At 45.3% G+C, this 26,297-nt stretch overlaps 1 protein-coding gene across 1 annotated transcript in view; it reads left to right on the forward strand.

Annotated features, from left to right (window-relative positions):
• CLPB (caseinolytic mitochondrial matrix peptidase chaperone subunit B) overlaps positions 1-26,297 on the forward strand; it is a 146,616-nt gene that overhangs the window by 68,591 nt on the left and 51,728 nt on the right. The window contains exon 5 of the mRNA XM_036861854.1: positions 8,025-8,153. Within this exon, the coding sequence (XP_036717749.1) occupies positions 8,025-8,153 (129 nt within the window). The remainder of the gene's footprint in view (positions 1-8,024; positions 8,154-26,297) is intronic.

Consider the following 26,297-nt stretch of genomic DNA (forward strand, 5'->3'; position numbering starts at 1 on the left):
ATAGATTCTTTTGATGTTATTTGCAGCATTTATAAGATCTTGAGAGCAGAGCCTGTTCATATTGCCATGGCCCAGCCCATGGAAAGTACGTAATACTTTGCTGGATAAACAAGGAAAAAGACTAGGTATATGGTATAGAAGGACCTAATTTCATTTGGATTTTGGCAGGGAGAGGAGGTTTGAGTGAGATATTGGATGTCTCCAGTATCCCAAGACTTGGTGTCCTGGGGGCTTTGCTCTAACTTTCTAAACATGGGCCTTGGGAAGAACATTCTGGTGCCTAGACATCCTTGGCTTCCCTAGAGCAGGATCAGGCATTTGGAAGTGGGATGGGTTTGGCCAGCCTTGCATCTTTCTTGTGTTCATGATAAGATTAGAATGGGAAGGACCCTCAGAGACTAGTCCAGTGCTGCTCAGAGTTTTCTGTGAGGAGCAACACAAAGGGCTTTTTCAACTGTGCATTTCCAGGCCCTGCCTATTGAATCTAAATTGCTGAAGCGAGGGGCCAAGAATCAACTGTTTTTTTTTTTTTTTCTTGCAAGTTACCCATGTGATTCTGTTGCCACTAAAGTTTTAAGAGCCACTGATGTGAAAAAACTCCTCTACATTAAAAATAGGGAATCTGGGACATGGAGGGATTGAGATACATATCAAGTTTAGTGAAAGCCATTTTTGAACCCAGTTCAATTTTCTCCTGGTCTGTTGTTCTTGCTGTTCCCCATGCTGCTTAATTCATCAACAAAAACCACTGCCTGCGCATAGCTTTCAGGATAGAGTCCAAACCCCTCTCAGGATCAGGCCTCCGCCTGCCTGGGCAACCTCATGTGTGCCCACTGCTCCACCTGCCTTCACTCAGCATTCCAAGTTTACTGAAGGACTCCCAGTTTCTTGTATGGGCAGGTAATGCAGCCTTCACCCTCTGTCCTTTGCAAACGCCACTTCCTTTCCTGGAACACTCTTCTCCACCTCATCTTCCAGATAGTTTTTCTGGGAGATTCCTCCCCAAGCCACATGACATGTGCCCTGTCTTTGCTGCCATCAGACCGTTTGCGCACATGCCTTTCATAGCACTCACTGTGCTGAGGTGCTCAGTAGTGGTGTGCTCCAGGGCAGGGGGTGAATGAAGGCTCCTGTGTGCTCATTGCTGAAGCTGCATGAAATACTGAAGTGATGCTGGGTGAGATACATACAGAAAATGTTATGAACTAGTTTCTGTCATCCATGAGGAAATTAGGGAGTCAGAAGGGAAATTTTAACACAAGAAAGTATTACAAGAGCTGTTATAAGACAGTCAATAAGTAAGTGGTAAATGGATACACACAATCAACATGATAGGCATCCAGGGCAGAGCAGCGAGGAAAGGACTTCCTAGAAGAGGAGGCCTTGAATTGGGCTTTAAAGAACAGTTAGGATTTGGAGAGGAAGGAGGGTCCTCCAGGCTGTGGAAGGAAATGAAGAGCCTTGCCCTCCCCAGAGATGGTCTCTTGGTGACCCAGCACAGGGAGTCTCCCTCTTGCCCCATCACAAGAGGCAGAGCTGACAGTGCCCGCAGAAGTTGAGGAGGCAGCTTGCCGATGCTGGCAGTAGGAGTAAGGATTTAACGAGGTGGTAGATACACAACACGTTGTGGGGAGGGAGCTGTGAGCCCAGAGGCTTCTTCCTGGAGACTCTTGGTAAGAATTTAGCTTAGTCCCTGAGCTTCAAGCCAGGTCCTCTGATGCTGGGGTATGTGAGACTTGAGCCTGTGGGCACTGGCAGAAGCTGTGCAATATGGAGGATGGAACCAAGCGGGCTCAGGACCTAGTCCTGGTCCACCACCGATTAGCAATCCAAGTTGGGCAGGCCATCCAACCTCTTTACCTCTGTCTCCTCCTCTGTTCAATAGAATAATATTTGACCTATCTGTCCTAGGTTGACCTGGGGTGAGGAAACAATTGCATTGAAGCGGTCTCTAAACCGTAAAGTGCTGCACAAATGTAAGAGGTTATCCTTGTGTTTGTCAGGTTAGTCCTAAAGGTTCCCTCTCATGGAGACATGCTCACGTTTGTTTGTTTGTTTTTTAATTTTATTTATTTATTTATTTATTTATTTTTGGCTGTGTTGGGTCTTCGTTTCTGTGCGAGGGCTTTCTCCAGTTGTGGCAAGCGGGGGCCGCTCTTCATCGCGGTGCGCGGGCCTCTCACTATCGCATGCTCACGTTTTTAAAGGCACTGCTAGACACTCCATGACATTAGATGGCATAAGTTCCTGGGCGTGGCGGGTAGAGGCTGAGCCTGAGGGAGAGACTTTTAGCTAGGGTTACCTTTCCTCCACACAAGGCAATGATAATAAAGCTTTTGTTATCTGGAGACCACCCATTTTGCCTCACATGCCTTTTTTCGGTCTCCTCCAATAGTCTTAGCAATATTAGGACAGAAGCCATGTCTGATTCACTTCTGCATCCCCAGTGCCTACCCCAGGGGAGAAAACAGCATTACTAAATGTTTGTGGTAATGTTTTTAAAAATCTATTATCAGATTTTATTCTCATAATACTTAATATTTAGTATTCCTCAAATTATTGCTTGTCATGCCCATTTTACAGATAGAAGAACTTAGTAAGTGGCAGAGCTAAGATTCAGGACTGTGTGACTCCTTTACCTTAAATTACTGTTTCTTATTGTGGGAGGCAGTGGTTTGTTTTGTTTTGTTTAGTTTTGTTCTGCAGTTTCAGCAGTGCTGAGTAGTGGCCAGGCTATAGGAAGGGCTTTGGGGACAACTTTCACCTCTGCTAACTCCTTGGCACTGCTAAGTGCAGGGAATCCTGCAGAGTGTACGTCAGGTGCACACCTGCCATGGCACTCAGACTGACCCTGGCCACGGCACCGTGCTATAGACTTTGCAACATCGAAAGGCAGAGGTGGGAGCAGAAGGATGACAAAGTAATGCTTTATCATTCTTCCTGTGGCCACAAGGGTGAAGGGACAGGAATGACTGGCCTGGAGGGGAAGCAGGAGCCTGAGCCCATCTCCCCCTGTGCTGGAGACAGGCTGGTAGATGTCTTTGGGAAGGGGATGGTTCACTGGCTGAGGACCAGCTGTAAACACCGGGCCTCAAAAGACCACCATGGTGGCCAGCTGGTGAGCCAGCCTTGGATGAGTCACTTTAGCTCTTGTGGGTTTGCTTCTGCTTTCTCTGTGAGAGCAAGTAAGAACATGAGGGTGTATGCTGCACACACCTCCTTTCCACCTTTAGTCTTTTTTTTTTTTTTTTTTTGGATAGAGAAGAGTATGAGATCTAATGATCTGGGGGTTTCAGCAAGATATCCTGGGTCAGGGCTTCTAAAACTGGGCGATGAGGGGAAAAGAGCTTACTGTTAAGAGCATGAAATGGGCCTAGCTGACCTGGACTGGGTTCTAGCTCCACCGCTGACTGACTGTGGCACACTGCTGAACTTCAGCTTCCCCATCTATAAAATGGGGAGAGTGAACTTCCACCTCACAGGGTCGTTCTGAAATAAATAAGTAAATGAAGTGCTTTACAGATTGTTATGCACAGCTCAGTTCCAAAGAGTGTTCCATGGAACACCAGTACTGCAGGATTTTAACAAGGGTTGGGTGGAAAGAGGCCGTCAAACATAAAACTGCTGAGTAAATTAAACAGATGGTTCTTACTCAGAACTGTGCCTTTTCCCCTTGCAAGAGGGGAAAAGTGCATGCAGGGTTCCCCAAACCTCTTTTCACAGAGAGAATACACTTTTGGAAGCACAAGACTACACAGTAAGGATAATAGCCGACATTGACTAAGAGGTACTGTTAGGCCCTGTTCCAAGCCCCTTTACTCACAGTGTCTCATTCAGTCCTTACAATATCCTATGAGAGGGTACTGTTATCATCTCTGCTTACAGGTAAAGAAACTTGGCATGGGGCTTCCCTGGTGGTGCAGTGGTTGAGAATCTGCCTGCCAATGCAGGGGACATGGGTTCAAGCCCTGGTCTGGGAAGATCCCACATGCCGCGGAGCAACTAGACCCGTGAGCCACAATTACTGAGCCTGCGTGTCTGGAGCCTGTGCTCCGCAACGAGAGGCTGCGATAATGAGAGGCCCACGCACCGTGATGAAGAGTGGCCCCCACATGCCACAACTAGAGAAAGCCCTCGCACAGAAACGAAGACCCAACACAGCCATAAATAAATAAATAAATAAATAAACCCAAAGTTTAAAAAAAAAAGAATTACCTCTTTAAAAAAAAAAAAAAGAAACTTGGCATGGAGAGGTTAGGTGAGTTAGCCAAGATTACACAGTCAGTAAATTCAGAACGGGGACCCAAACACAAGTGGTCTGGCTCCAGAGCTCACTTATTTAACAGCTGCACTCTACTTCCTCTACTAAATACTGCTGGCTGGCATTATTATTATTATTCCAAAAACAAGGTAATATTAGGGCCTTATTTATGTATTATGTATGCATTTGCTGATTCAACAAGTATTTGTTAAGCACATGTTTATGGTCAGACACCGTACTGGGCACTGGGATACAACTGTGGCGAAGACAGTCATACTTCCTGTCCTCATTGCACTTTTGGTCTAGTGGGGAACGTAGTCAAGTAAACATATGATTGCAATGGAGTGGGTAATAAATACCATAATTGGGAGATGCCTGAAGTGCTAGGGAAGCTCTTGGGAGGAGTAACTACCTCAAACTCAGCAAGAATCACTAGAGGAAGTGACTTCTAATCAGAGGCCTAAAAGTGAATTGGAGTTAGTCAGCTGAAGGCATGGGAGAGGGGGAAATGTTCCAGGCTGTGGAATAGTATTTGCAAAAGCCAAAAGGCAAGAAAGAGCATTAGGAAGGGGATGGTAAGTGATGAGACCTCAGAGGGGAGCAGGGACCCTCTTCATGGACATTCCTTATTAGCTGGGCTGTGACACTGCCAGTCTGCTGATGTTTGTCCCTGAACCAAATAGCCCAGCTGTGTCCCTTGAGTTCATCTACTTTTTTATGGTAGGCACCCTGTGTATAGCTCTATCTTGCACTCGTGAAACAGTGTTATAATTTGTCCATTCAGTGGTCTGATTCTTGCATTAGACTGTTAACTTCTAAGAGTCAAGAAGTGTGTCTTATTAGTATATCTCCAGAAGCTACCACCATGCACTGGTGTTCATTAATGATATATTTTGAATGAATGATATATTTTCTTTGTAAAATGGATTATACCCTTCCTGCTTTCTTGAACCAACTATCACTTTTCTTCAGGTTCATCATTATATCTAGCAGTTAATGTCCTATGTGGCAATTCAGTGGTGCCCTAGGGGCTCTTGAGGCACTGTATTCTGTGGCTTCCTCTTTCAGCTTTATATGGTGCTGTTCTTTTCCCTCCCTGCCTGGTCAGCACTTGATTGTAATCAGCGTACTTGATTCTGAAGACTTCTCCCTAGCCTTCTAGTTTGCTTCTTCTAATCTGCAGTGGGCTGGAAACAAGATCCCTTACCATGATTTGATGAGACTGTTCGTGACCAAGAGTTAATCTCCGAGTTAGGTCCTAAAGGGCTCTTATGAGAAAAATGCAGCTGCCATTGCACAACGGACTTACACGTTAGCTAATCAGAGGCCTTCTTCCTGTTTTCCCTGCTCCAGGAAAGGTCAGGTAACACTCCAGGGGTGGGGGTCATCAGTCAGGAGAGCCTCTGACTGGTACAGAGGAGCTGATGGACCATTGATTCACCAGACCACAAGAAAGCGTGGTCTGTTCTCCAGTTACACACTCCAACAACTTCATTTTGACCAAACATTTGAAATGCTTCCACCTAAGCAAGCTTATCCGGTATTAGCTACAAACCTCAGGCTGATCTCTGTTAGGGCAAGTTCCATAGAGAGTGTGCTGGCACCTTCACTTGAGCAGGGAAAGAAGAGGGAGTAGGAGCCAAGGCTGGGACCAGAACATCTGGGCTCTGGGCTCTGATTCCCTCATTTGCAAAATGAGAGTGACAGCATGATATGATGGGAAAAAAGGGTGAGGACTCAGATTAAACCTGGGTTCTAATCCTCACTTAACCACTTATTAGCTCTATGATCTCTGTGCTTTAGCTTTCATCTATAAAATGGGAATTATAATACCTACTATATAAGGTAGTTAGGAGAATTAAATAGATTGTGTGAAATGACCATGTCAGCCACAGAGTCGAGGAAGGTCAGTAAGTGAAATCTATTAGGATTAGGAAGAGGCATGACAGTCTTCTGGCTTTTGGGACTTTTAATAGCAAGTTCAGTTTTGTAGGAGGGGAAAATGCATAGACTCCATTCCAAGACAGCTTGGAAAAGAATGGTTTCAGAATTGTCTGGTGCTTTTGACTACATAGGCAAGGTTATGAATTACACGCCTTTATCCAGTGGGAGGTAGGAGGAGCCTGCCCTCTGCAGGCCCTGTGCCATGGACTCGGGGAGGAGTGGATACAGGTAGGTAGGACCCAAATTCCTCCTCCAATGAACTAAGCTCAGGAGGGAACATAAGGCAAGAACTCCAATAATTCTGCATGAGGCAGAAAGAAACCCCATCACCTAAGCAGCATAGATATCGTTCCACGGGGGCTCGGTTCCCAACGGAGGGCCCAGAGGTTGGGTATCCTTCCAAATATTGTCCAGACTGGGACCATTCAGGACAACAAGCATAAGTCATGGCTGTCCCAGGTGAACAAGGACATGTGTGGTCACCTAACCTAGAGTGATGCAACTGGTTTTAGGTTCTTTTGTATCAATTTGGAGAGAGAGAGTCACTGATATTAGCACTAGAGTGAGCCTGGGGGTTTTTGGTTCTTTGACACATGAAATGCTTATTCTTCCTACCTTCAAAAACAATGTTCACAGTACATTTATTAAGGGAAAAAAAGCAGATTACAAAATTGCAATATAGTAAATTCCAGTTTTGTAGGATATATATGCAGGTATAGCTATACCTATAGATATAGATGTAGATATAGATATAGATATCAGAGGACATATACCAAAATACTAAATGCAGTTTCTCAAGTTGCAGAGATAATGATGCTTTTTCTTCTTTGTACTTTCAAATTTTTAATGGCTTTTATAAATTTTAAAAGCTCTTTACAAAATATTAAATACTCACTAGATTGTAGACATCTTCAGAGCACAGAGGAGGTATGTTACTGTTCTGCTAAGAACAGCCTCTGACTCTTTCCTGACTTGTCCCATGTCTTTTTTTTTTTTTTTTTTTTTTAATTTATTTATTTTTGGCTGCGTTTGGTCTTCACTGCCGCGTGTGGGCTTTCTCTAGTTGCAGTGAGCGGGAGCTACTCTTCATTGCGGTGCACAGGCTTCTCATTGCAGTGGCTTCTCCCGTTGCAGAGCACGGGCTCTAGGCGCCCAGGCTTCAGTAGTTGCAGCACACGGACTCAGTACTTGTGGCTCGCGGGCTCCAGAGCCATGGGCTCAGTAGTTGCGGTGCACGGGCCCAGCTGCTCTGCGGCATGTGTGATCTTCCCGGACCAGGGCTCGAACCCGTGTCCCCTGCATTGGTAGGCGGATTCTTAACCACTGCACCACCAGGGAAGTCCCTTGTCCTGAGTCTTACCCTAGCCTTCTTTTCTTCACCCGGATAACTTCTCTTCACCTTTCAAGACTGTCATCTTTTGAGATCCTCTCTTCATGCCCAAATTGAGCTAAGCTCCCTTCTGGCTTTCTATATCATCCCGTTATACCTATAATAGCATTTATCTCAAACAATACTGTAAACATCTGTCTACTGTCTGCCTCCTTTGTCAGATTAGGTCAGGGACCATGTCTGATTCATTTCCATGTCCCCAAGTGAATCCTATCAACATAATGGATGTCAGTAAACATTTGTGGATGGGCTCTGTTTTACCACCTCTTTCCCAGCACAGATGGCCAGGCACATAGTAGGTGCCATTATTTGTTTAGTAAGTAGGTAGATGTGTGAATGAGGGAATTAAAATGCCAAGAGAAAGAAGACGAGGTTGGCAGCTCATGGCATTTGTTGCTAATGGAAGGGTTTGTGTTGCTGTCCCTCTAGTCCTGGTCACCCGAGAGGATGACTTCAACAACCGGCTGAACAACCGTGCCAGCTTCAAGGGCTGCACAGCCCTGCACTATGCTGTCCTTGCCGACGACTACCGCACCGTCAAGGAGCTGCTTGATGGAGGTGAGATCATGGGTGAATGGGGCGGGGGGGGGCAGAGAAAGAGAGTAAGGACTTAGCAACCTCTCTACCCTGGAAATGCCATGCTTCCCCAGAGCCTTGTTACCCTCTTAGAGCTGGAAATGCCTCGAGGGTGCCTGCACTTCATGAGAGTGGCCGTGTGCATGTGTGATTTGCCCTCATGTGGCGGGAGTGCGTTCTTTGCCTGTGATTGTGTGATGTACCGTGCCATCCTGCCTGTCTGCACATGCTCTGAGAGTTTTCCTGATTGTTGCTCTCCCCCAAAGTGTCCTCTCTTCTCCCCTGTGACCTGTAGAGCAGGGCTGGTGGACCAAGGGGGAGACCCTTCAAATCTCTACTAACCCCAGTCTCAAAGATATCTTCCTTGATCCCACCTCCACCCTAGTCTAAATTAGGCTCCCTCCGTTACTCTGGGTCATGGTACCCTACTCTTTTCTGTCATCACACTTGTTGCAATCTGGAATTGTTTTTGTGTGTTCAGTAGCCTTTTCTCTAACCTGACTCTGAGCTCCCTGAAAGCAAAGGCAAGAACCATGGCTGATTCATTCCCAGCACCTGGTAAAGTACCTGGCACACAGTAAGCACTCAGTAAATCTTTGTTGAATGATTGAATACCCTTCCTTTAGAGAGCATTGATTTAATTGGAGGGATAATACGTACCATCCCCAGACTCAGGCTAGTCTGGTCCTGTCCAGGCCCGCTACAGAGTTACCTGCCACCCTGCCAGATGCCTCCCACGCAGTCACTTTCCCTCATCCCACTCCAGCCTCTCCTTGGAATAGGGAGGGAAGCATCTTGCCAGGATGTGTGGTGCCCAGGCCCCAGAGTGAGTATGGCATTGACTGCCTGTTTATGCCCTCACTTACACTTCTTAAAGGTTTAGGGACCCTCTCTTGGGCCTGGACACCAGGGTATTCCTTGTCAGTGGTCATTCTTCATAGAACCTGGGAGCTAGAAGGATCCTCAGAAGTCCTCTGGGTTACCCTGATTGCCTGACTTCTCTTCTGGCAGAAACCTCTCCAACAGCTGGCTGGCTGGCATTTCCTTGGATTCTCTCAGGGACTCAGGGAATCCTACTTCTTCCCTAGGAGTCCATTCCATTTTAGTTCTTCTCTGACTGGTTGAAATAGATGCTTTTAAATGAGGTGTGATTTTCTTCTCTGTATCTTCTGCTATCTGTCCTTTGCAGCCAATCACTTTTTCAAAACCCATTCTTGAAAGAAAGTTCTTTCAGTCCCAGAGCCTTTGCCTCCCTGGCCCAACCTCCCCAGATCATTTTCTAGTCCTTGTCATGTGATTGGACTGGAAGGATTTCTCAATAACCCTCAAATCCTGCCACCTTATATCAGCCCCAGCCACACTCACTTAAGACTCAGGCCTGGCCCATATCCCCAGCCTACAAGGGACCTACCTGCCCCAGAGCAGCCAGAGTGTGCCTTGGTCTGGGGCATGTACATTGTGAGGGGCAGGACTGCTCATGGATGTGGTGACAGCGCCTGGGATGACTGATGCTTTTGGAGCAAGAACTCATTGCTCCCGGAAGCAGAGACTTAGAAAACGTCCCCAAGCAAGATGCTACTCACTTTGTCCTTTGGAAAGCTCTCCGACGAGACATCTGTAGCTAGGAATTGGAGTGTTCACCATGGAGCTTCTCTCTGCCATGCCTTAAAATCAATCAATACCCCCGCTATTGTCCAGTGGTTTACATTCCCTGCTTCCCCTCAGCCCCTAAGCAGACAGGGAATTCACTCTAAAAAGAGTCCTTCTCCCCAGCCTTCCAGATCGAACACCTTTGAAATGAAGAAACACAGGCCTTTTATGAAGCACCCCTCCACCCTCACCCCCCAGGCCAAGGCTGGCCCTTTGAGCCGTTCCAGGGGCATGGTTCTTGCTTGTTGACTTGGAACAGATGCCCTTAGCCCCCACCTTTACAGTTCACCCACCTGCCTTTTTACCCAGAATCCATTTACACCCCCTGCCCTAGCCTCCCAGCCTCAAGGGCCAAAACCATTAACCCACTTATTTCTCCCTTCCTGACCTGAACAAGTGGCCGTCACTCAGGGCCTGCAGGCTTGCCAACTTCTGACCTCCCTCCCCCCTTGACCTCTCTTGGTCTGCCTGTGTGTGTGACCAGCCAACCGAGAGGCAGGATCCTGCTCCCTTGTCCTAGGGCCTCTTGCCAGTGACATTTCCAAAGTTTTCTGACCTCAGCTGACCTCCTCCAGAAGGTTTCAGGGAAGGCAGGCCCTGCCTTCCTGACCATCCAGCTTTTTTAGCCTATATTTGCCACCGGCTTTGCTGCAGCACCTTAGAGGCTTTCTCTGTGAGATCCAAGGCAGGTTTAGACACAGGGCCAGCGTGTACTCACGAGGTCAACACCGAACGCTTGTCGTTGAAATTGCTTAGTCCACAGGGATTTAGGGCCCCCAGATCTTAGAGGGTTAGAGCGAGAGGGGGCAGCCGCGCTTGCCCTCTGATCAGCAGTCCCCACGTGAGAGCTGGGGGGAGGTCCAGGCAGCAGCATCAGTCTGGTAATGTGGGAAGTTCTCTGACCTCTTAAGAGGCAGCATGGAGTAATAAAAAGGACTTTAGGCTTCAGAGTCAGACCAACCTGGGTTTGAATCCCAGCTTCCCCAGCTACTAGCTCTGTTGGCTTGGACGTGTTACTTTAACTCTCTAAGCCTCAGTTTTCTTATCTGTAAAGTAACACCTGGGAAATATCACAGTGATTAGTGGGCATGAGGATTAGTGATGACATCTATAAAAGCTCCTAGTACAGGTAGGTGCTCCACGATTGTATAAAGAAATCAAACTCTCACCTGGCAGCTGTAATCCCATTCCTCCCCCATGAAACCTGTACTCCTACCTAACGGCTTCTTAATTCTGTTTCTGCCCACAACTTCCCCACCTTGCCTAAAACACCATCGTGTTCCCTCTCTTCTCAGCTAGATCCTCAGACTCTTCAAGGATCTACCTCTAAGGAAGCCTCTCCAGGTGGTCTGGTCTACTCTGATAGCACCGCCTCTGAACTCTTCAGTGTTGGGCTGGGTGCTTAGCACAGAAAGGCCCTTCTTCATCTTCGGGAGACCCTGTAACATAGTGAAAAGAACACAGTCTTGGGGATCAGACAGACCTGTAGTGTGTCTGATCTCAGCTCTGTAGTGTGACTCTGGGTAAGCCAGTTGCCATCTTTGAGACCATGGACCTCAGGGCATCCTAAGATGGATCTGGCAAACTGTCCCTGACCCTGAGAGAGGCTCAGACTGGTAGAGGAGACAGACATGGAAACAGGCAGTGACAGCAGTCAGGTGCTCCAGCAGGGTCCTGGACAAGGGGCTGTGGGGATACCGAGGAGGAAATACCTGCTTCTGCCTGGTGAGCAGGGAGGTGGAATCAGTTACAGAAAGCTTCCCAGAGGATGGCGTGCTTCAGCCTTATCAGGGAGAGTAATAGGAGTTTGCCAGATGGATTTCTGTGGAAGAGTTCTGAGTTCAGTAGTGCCAGTTTTCTACCCCCAGCCTCCACAGAAAAGTGGGTGCACTGGCTTCTGTGGTTTTCATCTCTGAAGATGCTGCTTCTGCCTGGGTTGCTGGCTTATGAGCAGGAAGGCTCTGCTTCAGCACTTGACTGCCAAGTACAAGAAAAGGTTGGAGGAATGAAGGAAGGGCAGGACAACTGAGAAGACAAGTAATTAGAGAAGATGGGGGCCTCCTTCCTCAAGCCCCTGGAGCTGACTCATCCCAGTAGTTCTGAGGCTGCTTAGGTGCTTTTGCAGCTTTTTCCTCCCAGGGATGTGATCCCACTGCCAGATTGATTTTCCTAAAACATATCTCTTGTCATGCAGCCTTTCTCAACCAGGGTTCCTCTGGAAAATTAAGCTGTAATGTTCTAAGGCGTCTGTTGCACACAAGGAATTAATTTCTCTCCCAGGCATCTAAAGTGGTACGAGTTATGTACCATTCTTGAGAGAATTGAGAAAATCATTACTCAAATAATTTCCCAGTTGTGGTTCAAAGGAGAAACCCCAAGTGAGAAAGACCACAAGGAGGGAGCATAAACTGTGGAGTCAGGATCTGAATACAACCCTGCCCTTAATAGCTGTGTGTCCTGGCTAAGCTGTGACCGCTCTGCAGTTCTCTTTCCTCATATGGAAATGGGAGCGTGCCACCTACCATCTAAGGTTTTGTAGGACTGGGCATGTGTAGGTTCTACAGAGTAAGCACTCTACATATAATATCTGTTATTAACTTGAAAAACACCCAGTGCTCATGTATTTTTTTAAAAAAAGGAATCCTACCCATCCTAATTTGTTAACCTGGTTTTAGAGTTGTTCTAGTCTGACCCTCACTTAACTTTTTTTTCCCACTGCTGCCCTAATACTCCAGGTACAGCGTAACATCACTTCTGTGTTCCTACCTCAGTGCCTTTACTCATGCAGGTCTTTCTGCCTCTCATTTCCCTTCAAGACTTTGTTTCTCGGCCTAGTGGAATGCTTTCTACCAGCCAATCCGCAGCTCTCATGCCACCTCCCTTCTAAAGTCTTCCCTGTTCCCTGTGATTTGGGTCCAGTCCCCCCTGCTAGACTGAGGTCATTTGAGGGCGAGGGTTATGTCTTACTTTCCCTGCCTCCTTTGCCACAATGCCCTGCACATACATATTTGGTACATATTTGGTACATATTTAGTACATATTTAGTACATATTTGGATGCGCCGGAATCTCGAGAGCCACTGTAGATTTGGATGCCACTGGAGATGTGGTGTCTTTGCTTCCTGGCCCACTTGCTCTGAGTGTCATAATATATCTGGCTTTTTAGAGCTTCACGTATGAAGCTATCTTCCTTCTTTTTGTCACAGTGCCCCTGCCTTTTCAGCCACCAGTGCTCATCACCTCAGAAACACTGGGCTTCATGAAACCTAATAGCATCTTCCCCAGGGCTTCCCTTAGCCTCTTTCCTACCTACTTTCTTGCCCTTCCGTGTCCCTCTGTCCAAGTACAGGGCTCAGTTGTCAGTGTTAACCAGCCGTCCTTAAATTCCCAACCATTGCCGCCTGAGGCAAGGAACCTTTCCAGTGCTGATGTCTTCCCTTTAACAGCCTATTATTTTGTTGTTGGGGCTAGAAACTTAGAGCTCCATTTCTTGTTCCACTTCACTGTCTGCCCATCTGGCTGCACTGCCAGATGTTGAGGGGATCGGTTTTGCCCCAGGCTGTCCTCTATGGAAATGTCACCCTCTGTTTCTTGCCAGCAATGCAGGGAAGGGGAATGAGCACTGGGCTGAAGATCAGACCTTCTGGCTCTGCCACCAGCAAACTCTTATCTCCTTTCGGCAAAACCTTTCTCCTCCATAGTAAAATAGAGAAATTAGTGTAGCTGATTCCAAGGACCCCTTCCAGCTCCCGCATACGGTACTATGTAACTCCTCGGCGAGTCTTCTCACTCATTTTTCCAGCACTTATTGAGCATCTCTCCTGTCATAGGCTTCCCCCTAGGCACCTGGGAAATAAAAGATGATCCAGACATGTTCTTTACCCTTAAGGAACTCATAGGTCAGTGAGGAAATCAGACATTTTAGCAAAAATTTCTATCTGATGTATTAATGGAGATGTATAGAAGGTGCTGATGGATCACAAAGAAAAGACCTTTTAAATCTCTGGAGAGAGCAGGGAAAGCATGGTATAGGAGATGGTGTTTACACTAAGTCTTAAAGGATGCATGTGAGTTTACCGGGTGGATGAGGAAGAAAGGCAAAGGGAACAGCATGTTCAGAGGTATGGAGTAGAAAGCAGCATACTTTATTCAGTACACGGCAGGTAGTTCAGAAGAGCTGAATTTATGGGGTATGAATTGAAGAATGGAAAGCAGGAACCAATAATGAAGGCCTGTAACATAAGATCTGCTAAGGAAATAGAACTTTATCCTCCAGTGGGAAACCATTAAGATTAAGGGTAGGGAAGGATCAGATTTATGTTTAATGTGAAAGATGGTTTAGAAGTTTCAAAAATGTGTATCAGTAGTTGAATGGATAAATTATGGACACGGAATGGAATAATAGAATGAATGAATGAACAAATGAACAAACGAACGAATGAACTCTTGCTGTATGCAACAACATGGATGAATCTCAACAAATTAGCATTTCTGGACACAAGCCAGACATGGAAGAGTACTAACTATATGTCTGGACTGATATATAAAGTTCAAAGTAGACAAATCACCCAGCGTGTAAGAAGTCAGGATGGTGGTTACTCTCAAGAGGATAGGTAGTGACTGGGGAAGGGCACATGAGGGCTTCAGAGGTGCATAATGTTCTGCTTCTTTATCTAGGTGCTGGTTATGCATCCACCTTGTGAAAATTCTTTGAGCTGTATCCTTATGCCTTTTTTGTACTTTTCTTGTATATATGTTATACTTGAAAGAAAGATTAAAGAAAATAGGGGAAAAATATATTAGGAGGGGCATGATTGGAGAAAGGGAAAATATTTCATTTGAAAGCTATTTTAATTGTCTAGGTGAGACCTACAGCAAGGCAGTTGCAGTGGGAAAGGAGAGAAAAATTGATCCCAGAAAGATTTAGGAGTAGAATCATTAGGATCAGATGGTGAGAAAGAAGGAGTAGTCAAGATCAGGTCCAGATTCTGGACTGGATGGCCGAGTAGAGGGTATGTGCTTGTACTGAGGTAAGGAATACTGGAAGGAGGTATGGGTGGATTGGATGTGCAGAGGAATGACCAGTTCTGCTTTGAATATTTTCTTCCTCCCTCCTTCCCACTTTTAGATTCCATGGTCCAGCGTTCTAACTATTCCCTTGGCTTCTCTCTCCCTTCTTTGTAATCACCTGATGAAACAGTAGCCCTAGTTAAACCCAATTTCTTTTTACTTCATGTCTGTATCTGAAGAGCTGAATATTGCTGGAGAAAAAAATATCACACAACCATGCTAACTTGACTCACTTTACACTTATGTCCGTGAATTTCAGACACTCAATACTGCCACCACCCCGCTACACTTCTTGAGTAAAATCACAGTCTTGTTCTGGATCACGACCACTTTTATATACCTTCTTTCTCCTCAAACCTCTAGCACTCTCCTTCCCCAACTCCCAAACTAATGATCTCACTTCACACTTCATAGAGAAAATAAATTGCAGTCATAAGGAAACTACCTTATCTTCCCACCACCACTTCCACCAGCCTACCTGCACCTATACTCCTGTATGCTGCCTTCCTTCTCTGCAATGGAAGAAGTTCCTAAGATCACCTCTGCTTTTGGTCTCAGGCTCCTATTTCCTCTCTCTTTCTCAAATTACTTTGCTCCTCCGGTGTTCCCCTGTCTTTCCTACGTTATCCTTTTTCTCCTCTCTGCTGGCCCATTCCCATTGGCATAAAAACATGCCTTAATGTCACCCATCTTAAACAACAAAGCAAACTAAAAACTTCCCTTGACCCCCATATCTACCACCAGCTGCCACCTCATTTCTCTGCATCCCTTCATGGTTAAAAGTCCTCAAAAAGAAATGATAGCTAACCACTTAATTCACTTCCCCGGCTCCAGTTCTTTCCTCAGTCTCAGTGTCATCATGGCCAAAATATACTTCTGTTTTTCTCCCAAAATTGGTATCCCCCAAGTCTTCTCCATCTCAATAAATGATAACTATCATTTACCTAGTTTTCGGGCCACAAATCTTAGAGTTATCCTTGAATTCTCTTTCTCCCTTACACTGCCTGTCAAGTCCTTCAGTAAGTCCTGTCAGCTGTACCTCTAAAGTACATCTTGAACCATTCCTTTTTTGCCTCTAGTCAAACTCTAGTCCCAGTTCAGGACCACGATGCAGTTCTCCTGGATGATCGCCACAGCTTCCTGGCTAGTCTCACCATTTCCACTTGTGTCTCCATGAATCCATCCTCCACATAACTGCCAGGAGGATCTTTTTAAAACATAAACCCTGTCTTTCTGCTATTTAAAATCATCTGTTGGCATACCAGTGAAACCAAAATGAAATCCAAATCCATTACCAGAGCCTACAAGGCTCTATGTTATCTAGACCCTGCCTGTCTCTGTGACCTCATCTCTAGCCACTCCCTCACCCCGCTTGTTCACTGTTCCCCAGTGACACTGACCTTCTTTCGCCCCTCAGGCACACTGAGCTCCTTTCCATCTCGGGGCCTCTGTACCAACCTCTCCCAGTGATGGGAACACTCTCCCCCTTGGGAATTCAGGTATCAACTCAAATGTCCCTTTCTCAGAGAGGCCTTCCCTGGCCACCCTAGTAAAATAGCTCCCCCGGTCACTTTTTTTTTTAATTAATTTATTTTATTTTTGGCTGCGTTGGGTCTTTGTTGCTGTGCGCGAGCTTTCTCTAGTTGCAGCGAGCGGGGGCTACTCTTCGTTGTGGTGCGCGGGCTTCTCATTGCGGTGGCTTCTCTTGTTGCGGAGCACGGGCTCTAGGCGCCCAGGCTTCAGTTGTTGTGGAACGTAGGCTCAGTAGTTGTGGCGCACGGGCTTAGTTGCTCCGCAGCATGTGGGATCTTCCTGGACCAGGGCTCGAACCCGTGTCCCCTGCATTGGCAGGAGGATTCTTAACCACTGCACCACCAGGGAAGCCCCCCAGTCACTTTCTGTCATATTACCTTATTTTATCTTCTTCATGGTACTTATCAGTCCCTAAAATGATCATGTTTGTTTGCATGTTTATCATCTCTCTCTCCCCGCCGCTAGGATGTAAGCCTTGTAATCACAGAGACTTTGTCTCTCTATTTCACTGCCGTATTCACGGCTCCTAGGAAAAAACCTCACAGCTGTCATATAGTAGGTGACTAATAAGTAGCTGTTGACCAGCCGGGGAACCTGTGGGACACTCTTGTAGAGATGTGTAGCAGGCAGTTGGACAATGAGTCTGAAGCTCAGGAGAGAAAGGACTGTAAGTTGGGCGTGAAGATTCGAGAGTTGTCAGTCTCTTGGAGGTGGTGGAAGCTGGCTTAGTCTGAGTTGTCCATGGAAAGTTGTAGAGCTAAAGAGGCCCAAGGACACAACTGAGAGAACCTACATTTCAGGTGTGAGCATGAGAAGAGGAGCCAGTGCAAGAGATTCAAGGAAACAGGGAAAAGGAGAAGCAGAAGAGAGTGGGGAAGGGGTTGCTTTAAGGCAGTGCTTCTCAAACTACCTGAAAAACCTGTCTTCTGCAGGTTTTCTTTTTTGTAAAATATGATGAAAACAAATTATTAGAAAAAATATATTTTGAAAAAGCATATAAAATACAGGCCCAAATTCGTCATTAGGTTCAACAGGCAAAATTACTCTTAAGTTGCTATAAAAGTTTCCAGACACTTACTCTCACTTACTGTGCTTGTCTCACCGATGACTGGTAACAAAGTTCGCAGACCAGCACAAGTATGTGGACTACACTTTAAGCATCAATGCTCTAATGGTACTCCTGGGCAAGAGGGGAAGACAAATGAGCAGAACATAGCCTCTGCCCTCAGGTAGCTTAAAGTCCAGTGGGGTAAACAGTTTGGGATAGACAGACACACTGCATGGCAGAGAGATCAAAGCAATGCCATTAGGATGCAGGCACTGGGGACCATGATCTGCCCCAGCTCTGCCACCATCTCACCCTTGTAGGGCCTCTGGCAGATCACAGCCCCTCTGTGGCATCACTTTTTTCATCTGTATGATGAAGAAATCATGTCAGATGATTGGATGCTGAAGTTTTCTTCTGGTTGTTTGGACACAGAGCTAAAAACCCTCCATGCCAGCAGTTTTCTGTGGGAGCGTTGGGGAGTGATTTCTGATGGGTGCAAGGTTTCTTTTGGGGATGATGAAGGTATTCTAAAATCAGATTATGGTGATGGTTGCACAACTCTGTAAATATATACTTTTAAAAAAACCCCATTAAATTGTATACTTTAAATAGGTGAGCTTTATAGTATATAACGCTATTTTAAACAAAAAGAAAGAAAATCCTCCATGCCACTCAAAACCAGAAAAGATTGGCTTGGATGGGTAACTGGTTGCAGGCTGTAAAGCCAGTTGGTCCCATAGCTAATGTGGTGTATAGGAGGGGCCCCTCTGTTGTATATAAAAGTTTCTTTTTAAAGAATACTATTAAAAACTTACCTGTAAAACTTTCTCTTGCCCATACTGGTCTTTTTATTGATTTCCAGTTATTACCTTAACAAGTATAGCACTCTCCATTTTTTTTTTTTTCTTTCTTTTTTTTTGGCCGCTCCATGCGGCTTGCGAGATCTTAGTTCCCTGACCAGGGATTGAACCTGTGCCCTCGGCAGTGAAAGCGTGGAATCCTAACCACTGGACTGCCAGGGAATTCCTGCACTCCCCATTCTTATGAAGCTTTAAGTCTGGCAGAGTATAGACATTAAGCAAATAATCACAAAATTATTAGGTAATTACCACTGAGAGAAGTAGTATTAATGAAAAGTAGAGGGTATTAGGAGAGCGTAATGGAGACCTAATCTAGTCTGAAGAAGGTGAGGGAGGTCTTCCCTGAGCAAATAGCATATACATGGAGACCTGAAGTGTAGATGTTAGCCTGTCACTTGACTTGAGAAAAGCCTGTGGAGAGTGATGGCCATTAGTCATCCAGAAGGACCCAGCAGTCCAGTCAGGGGCATTTTGGGGAATGGAGGAATTCTGTGGTGTTACTGCAGTTCATATGGTAGGTCAGGGCTAAAAGGGGCCCTCAGTGACCCTGAGGCCTGTCCTCTGCCCTTGGCCTAGTCAGTGCAGAATGATGAACTGTCCTTGCTGTCCCCAGGGAAAGGTGTTTCTGTATCCCAGATCCTATGGACATAGAGGACTCACTGCATAGTTGAGTTAGAGATGAGAGCGCCTGGGCACCAGAGCCCCAAGCTTTCCAGAGCCACCTGCCATCCAGGCACCCGCATTTCATCAAGGCTTTAATCGGCTCCAAGCAGTCCTCAGATGAGCCTGGCTGGTATCCGGCATGAGCTCATCACCGCCAACAGTGGCAGCTGGAGGCCAAGGCTCCCTTGGGTGAGGGAGAGGTCAGCATCAGTTGGGCCAGGTCTGTTCTGCGTTCTATGCTTTCCTCCACCTGCACTGGGCCTGGAAACATCCGAGTAGGATTCCGATTTCCCAAGGCAGGGCCAACTGCCCTTTGCCAGCCCGCTCGTGCCCCTCCAGTGAATGTGCTCTTGGGCAGAATGCACAGAGAAAGGGCAGCACTGTGTTTTAAGAAGGGAAACATCAGTCTGAAGGTCAGAGCCTGCAAAATAGCAACAGAGGCCCGTCCAGGGTCAGATGGGTCAGAACCGAGGTTCCCTTCCCAAAAGGAGTTTGCTTCTAGTATTCACGTGCTCTCTTCCTCTACACAGAGGCCTCGAAGTGTCCCAGGGAGAACACAGCAGAGGTGCTCTCTGTAGGTTGATCCCACAGACTCCTTCCTGAACATCATTTTGGAAATGAATTCTTTTAAGTGTAGCAGAAGAAAGGAGCCTGGCACTTCAGGAATCCTTCAGAAACTCCCTTTGAAGTAATGAACCCTGTGCAGTGGGAAGTGCTGACTGGGTGTCCGGTGACCTGCACTAACTTGACCTTGTGGTGGGCCCTTGAATAAGTCCCTTTCCCCTCACTGGGCCTCATTTTCCCCATCTATAAAATTAGTTGGTCTAAGTTGGTTATTTATTAGTTGGCGATCTCAAAGCTCCCTTCCATTTTCAAATTTTGTGATTCTGATGAATAATTGCTCTTTGATTTATCTAATTGCAGATCTAAGTATTCATATTTATTCAGCAACTATTAATTATTTTCCTGCAGCTGACCACTGGCATCCCTCTTCTAGGTTCCTCTGCTCTTAAAGCAGCCTGTATAATTTCTTTATCTCACTTACCACAGCATGTAGCTATTCAGTTATCTGATTAATAGATCTCGCCTTCATTACACAAGGTAGGGTCTGGATCTGCAGGGCTTACATCCCCAGCACCTTGCACTATCCTTAGCACATGTAGATGCTCACTGAATGTTTGCTAAGTTCATTTATAAATGGGCACTAGGCATTACAGGAATAGAAAAAAAAGATACAGGCCCTTCCTTCAGACTACACCCTGTAGAGTTCTGGTTTGGTGAAAAGGCCCAGACACAAAGCACACTGAAAACACCATGACAGTAGGTAACAGGACTAAATTAAATGTAAGCAAAGGTCAGAAAAAACAGTAAGTATAATGAATGAGGTGAGGTGGGGAAAGATCAGTGTTGGCATTGTGGAAAGCTTCATGGAGGAGGGTGCCTGGAGGCATATCCTGAAGGACAGGCAGAATTCAAACCAGCGGGGGGGGGGGGGGGGGGGGGGGGAGCTTTTCAGGTGTGGGAGGAGCAGAGATGAGCCTTGCATGTTCAAGACCTGGAAGAAACTGGCCACCTAGCGGATGGTGGGTAGGGAGGCCTGAGTGTGGAGGGCCTTGGCGGTGAGCCAGAGGACTTGTACTCAACATTGAAGTCAGTAGAGAGCCCCTGAAGTGATTGTCCATTGTTGGCTTGTTTAGCAACTGTAGTGATTTTTACTTCAAAAAAAGGTAAAAAATAAAAATTTCAAGAAGTACCAGAGGATGTATAGTGAAAAAGAAGTCTGCCTTCCGCATGCCTGGTCTTCCTCCTCAGAGGCAACCACTGTAGCTTTTCCTATGTATCCTCCTTATTGCTGCTGTAAACAGATTATCACAAATTTAGCAGCTTAAAACAACCCAAATTTATTATCTTATAGTTCTGGAGATAAGTCTGAAATGAATCTCACTGGACAAAAATCAAGGTGTCAGCAGAGTTGCGTTCCTTTTTGGAGACTCAGAATCTGTTTTCTTGCCTTTTCCAGCTTCTTGAGGCAGCCCACATTCCTTGTCTCAGTCCCCTTCCATCCTCAAGCCAGCAACAGTCCCTCAGGTCTTTCTCACATTTCATCACGCTGACACTGACTCTTCTGCCTCCCTCTTTTACTTGTAAAGGACCCTTGTGATTACATTGGGCCCACCTGGATAATCCAGGATAATCTTTCCATCTCAAAGTCACTGATGAGAAACCTTAATTCCCCGTTGCCAAGTTAACTTTATATATTCACAGGTTCCAGGGATTAGAACATGGACATCATTGGGGGCCATTATTTTACCTACCACACTATCAGAGATATTTTATAAATGTTTTATTTTTCTTTCTGTTTTTGAATAGTTAATACTTTTGAATAGTTAACTTGTACACAGTACAAGATTCAAAAGGGTTTTCAGTGAAAAGTCTTACTCCCAGCCCATCTCTAACCCAAGTATTGTCCAGTTTCTCCATCGTATCATTATTAGTTTTTCCCTTGGAATTAGTAAAGTCTGTGGGGAGACATTTTGAAGGCCATGCAACTATCCTTTTCATCAAAATTTCCCCCCTAGACTTAGCATCCACTGATGGTTCTTTCCTGAATAAATCTTTATATGATGGTTGCAAAATGAATATTTTATATCTTTCCCAACTCCAGTGCTCACTCCACAGTTGACCAGTCAGCACCTGGCATTCTGTGGTCAACAAGAACCCCTTTTCTCCCATTTATCTCTTTATTGTCAAAATGTGCTTGTGGATACTATTGCTTTAATGTTCTAGAATTAATTCCTGACCTTAGTTGTTACGTTGGTGTTAAAATTGTCTCAGATTTGGCCAGGGTGCCATACCCCCATCTTCTTTTTTTTTAATTTCCGTATTTTCTGGCATAGCAAGATGTTTCAGTCTTACCTTGGATCCACCTTGCCATTGCCCTGGAATCAGCCATTTCTCTGAAAGCCCTACAACGTTTTAGTGGGCAGTTGTATTAGAGACTGAAACATGAGTAATAGGTGTGCTTACTACGCACATGCATATACATATACACACATATATGCATATGCACATACCTATTTTAGAGGTCCTGAGAACACTGATACCTCCCATTCCAGTCCATTGTTACAGCGTTCTTCCTTGTCTTCACACATTTCATATTTCTATGCCCCTTCTTCTGTAGTGAGAATTCCAGCTCCAAACGGCACTGATACATGTACTCATTTACTTAATCCTATAATACATCTAAAAAAATCTTCAGACCTACTTCAGCTAAACTACTATAGGAAACAAACTACTAAAAGAGTTCAGGTCAGAATTTGTTTACAGTTCTCCCAGCTACTCCATCCAAGGCTAAGGGTATATAGTCAAATACTGGTTCCTCAGTTACTTAGGTGGGTGTTTTTCCCTTCAGGGTGTTTATGTTGTTCGTTTGAAATACAGTTGGGTTAATTTTTTCAATATTCTTTCAGTTTTAGGGTTTTTCTCCTCTACCTCTCCTTATTTTAATTTTGTTGTTTGAATATGTAGAACATTAACGTTTTTCTAAAAACTGTACAAAAAGGTATACTCAGAGAAGTAAAACTCCCTCCTGTGTCCCTTTCAACCCTTTTCTGCTCTCCTTAGTAAGCCCTGACCCCTTGTAGATAACCAGTTTTTGTTTTAATTTTATTTATTTATTTATTTATTTATTTATGGCTGTGTTGGGTCTTCGTTTCTGTGCGAGGGCTTTCTCTAGTTGTGGCAAGCGGGGGCCACTCTTCATCGCGGTGCGCGGGCCTCTCACTATCGCGGCCTCTCTTGTTGCGGAGCACAGGCTCCAGACGCGCAAGCTCAGCAATTGTGGCTCACGGGCCTAGTCGCTCCGCGGCATGTGGGATCTTCCCAGACCAGGGCTCGAACCCGTGTCCCCTGCATTGGCAGGCAGATTCTCAACCACTGTGGCACCAGGGAAGCCCGATAACCAGTTTTGATTTCTGGTTTATTCTTCCTGTATTTCTTCGTATAAGCAAATATATGTGTGTTTTCTTATTTCTCCTTTTTCCTACATAAAAGCATACTATATATGCTCTTCTGAAGTTTGCTTTTTTTACTTAACCATATTTCCTAAAATTCACTCGATATCATTTCACAGAAATCTTCCTTATTTTTTACAGCTGCATAGTAACCCATTGTGTGTATGTGCTATATATCCTATGCTTGATTTCCATTATTTTACAATTACAAATAATGCTATGTGAATAACCCCTTGCACGTACATTTGGGGATTGTGGGAGGTGCGTCTCTACAGTAAAGTTCTAGAAGTGGTATTGCTGGGTCAAAGGATAAATGTATGCCCTTGGTTAATATTGCAAATTTCTCCTCCATAGAAGTTGTGCCATTTTGCATTCGCACTAGTAACGTATGAAAGTGGCTGTTTTCTCACAGCCTTGTCAACATCGTATATTGCCAAGCTTTTGAATTTTTGCCAATCTAATAGGTGAGATACAGTATTTTGGTATAGTTTTAGTTTGATTCTCTTATTATGACTGAAGCGGGCATCATTTCAAATGTTTAAGAGCCATTTTATCTCCTTTTGTCAATTGCCTATTCATGTCTTTTGCCCATTTTTCTCTAGGACTTTTGGTCTTTGTTTTCCTCTTGATTTTTAAAAGTTCTTTGTATGTTAAGAATATTAACTATTTATCTGTGATATATATTGCAGATATTTTCTCCCATTTTGGATTGATACGGTTTTAATACTTCTCATACAGTCCTAAATGTACAGCCAGGACTGAGAACCACTGGGATAGTTTGTGCAAGTTGGAACTATTTTTTTTTAAAGGAGAATGGATACAGAGAGAAAGGGACAGGGGCTGAGGACTCAGCCTTGGGTGTCACCCCTGACTTGGGATAGAAGAATGAACAGGAACCTGCAAAGGAGACAAAGGTTTAGGTATTGTGTATCATATAAATCAAGGTAGAAAAGAATCCAAAGGAGGCAGGATTGGTAAGCAGCATTGGTTACTACAGCCATGGGCAGAGGAAGAAGAGGTTTCTGGGTGTGGGTGGTAATGAGGTCCATACCCTTACCTCCCAATACCACTTCATCCCGTCTCGTTCAGGCTGAGAGAAGATGCCCCGGATCTCTGTGAGTGATTTTGTTCAGCATTATTACCAGGGACTACGGGAGGCCTCTCCTGACAAACACACTGAAGGAACATAGCTCAGTTGCATCATAACTAGGGCATAATTATTCAGTCAGCAAATATTTATTAAATTCCTACTGAGTGCCAGGTACTGTTCTGGGCATGGGCTATCACAATAAACCCTCATTTTTAATGTGCTTCTCTCTCACCACTTTCTAAAAAGTTGGAAGTTTCCTTTACCCAAGTTCATCTATCTGGTTTGTCATGAAGCTTCAACTCTGAGACAGACTTGGTAAAGTCCTTAGAATTAATTAGGGAAAAGCACTTTTGAGAAACAGTGGAATCATTAGCACCAGCAAGAAGCTCTGGGTCGAAAATGGTCCTCTTGGTATAGATTTCAAATCTATTCCCTGTCTTCTCCTTTTCCTAATCTCCCCACTACCCTTCCACTTATACTTTCAGTGACTATTGCCTGGTGACTGTGGTTGAGCATGAAGGAAGGAGTATTAACTGGAAGAGTCCGTTTGGCAGTGGCTCCTGGTTTTTTGTTTGTTTGTTTGTTGTTGGTTTTTTTGGCAACAGTTTTATGAGGGAGATGAGTAATTCCTTTCAACCTTGATGGGGGGTTGAAAAGCAGACATCAGTGGTGAACAGTTCCTGTGCCCAGAACTGCAGCCTGTGGCATTTAATATCATAGTTAAAGATACTTGCCTCTGTATTCCTGATTCTCTCCATTCTGGGAAGTGCAGTTAGCAAAACTATTTCATCGGTTTCTGTTTCTGTAGCTGTTCTCAAAGCCAATTGTAAATAAGGCCTCCTGTCTTCCTTAAGGTCAGAGTGGAAGTCTGTGTATTTGAGTGTATTTCATTCCAGTTAGCCTGGCTCAGCCACCACTCTGACGTGCTGGTACTTCTCATTCAAGCAGAAGGCTTTACTTAGCTTTGGGAATAGACATGTGAGTGGAAGCATAAGCCATCTCTTGATAACCCCCTCTTCCCTGCTATGGACTTTAGGCTGGGATTGGTCAACAGAAGCTTAAACATCTGGTCAGCTCAGTCCTTTGGGGTGGTTGGTATTTTATAGACAACCCATCAAGATTGATTGGCCTCATAACTGAATTAGCCAGATGTGTGGGCATTGTGTGCCCTTTCCTCAGCCTCCTTCAGTGTTGTTAGATGGAAGCAGACATGCGATTAGCATGTTTGAAGATGGTGTGTTTTTAGTGCATGAACAAAAGCTGCTGTCTTCTGCAGAGACTGTGGCTCTGCCCCAGACGTCAGCAGTATAATTATGACTGCTAAATTCAGCCCAGACCCCAGGCTTGGCTGCCTTGGTCTCAGCTGTCATTTGCAGGAAGGGGAGGAGGGGTGCTGAAGCCCGGGGACCCAGGCTCTTATTATAGTCCACTTTGAACTCTGCTTTATCCAGAGTCTCTCCCTCCTTACTGACAATTACTCCCAGCTGCTTTCTGGTCACAGAGCCTGCTGCCGCTTCTGAGCATAGTCTGTGCTGGATTGTAGGGAGCACAGGGGCTGGTCTACTGAAAGCCCACAACATACAGGAAACTTGCCCCAAATGAAAATGAACTAAGGATCCCCATACTTCCAACGCATACGTCACATGCTATTCAGAGCATTATTCCTCATCTAGAAAACCCCTACCTTAGGTTTGCCTTGAACAGAAATCTTTGGCAGGAGTTTTTGCTTTTGCCCTTTTCCTCACCTAACTCTGTATGTGAAATATTCCATACGTTTGAACGTTCATTTCCATGCTTTTGTATCACCTCTTTTCTAACCAGACCAGCCTGCATATTTGCCTTCCTTAGAACACATCAGGCATTTTCATGTCTCTAGTAGCTCTGCTGATGCTTCATATTCTGTAAACATCTCATGCTCAATGTATCCAAACCCAGCCCTCCTCATACTTTCTTCTGTATTCCCTAGTTGGTGAATGGCATCATCATTACTGGTCACCCAAACAAGAAAGTGTTTATAAGTGTCTGATGACTTCACCCTCACTTTCCACCGAACTCATCTTTCTTAGAGTTTTCTCTCAAGTTTATCCTCTCTCCTCTGTCCCCACTATCCTAGTTCAAACTTCATCACTCTCACCTGGACTATTGTAAGAGACTACTTGTTGGTCTCCCTACCTCTAGGCTCCTTTCCAAACCTTTACCC

The sequence above is a fragment of the Balaenoptera musculus genome, chromosome 8 (genome assembly GCF_009873245.2).
Source record: "Balaenoptera musculus isolate JJ_BM4_2016_0621 chromosome 8, mBalMus1.pri.v3, whole genome shotgun sequence".
Lineage (NCBI taxonomy): Eukaryota > Metazoa > Chordata > Mammalia > Artiodactyla > Balaenopteridae > Balaenoptera > Balaenoptera musculus.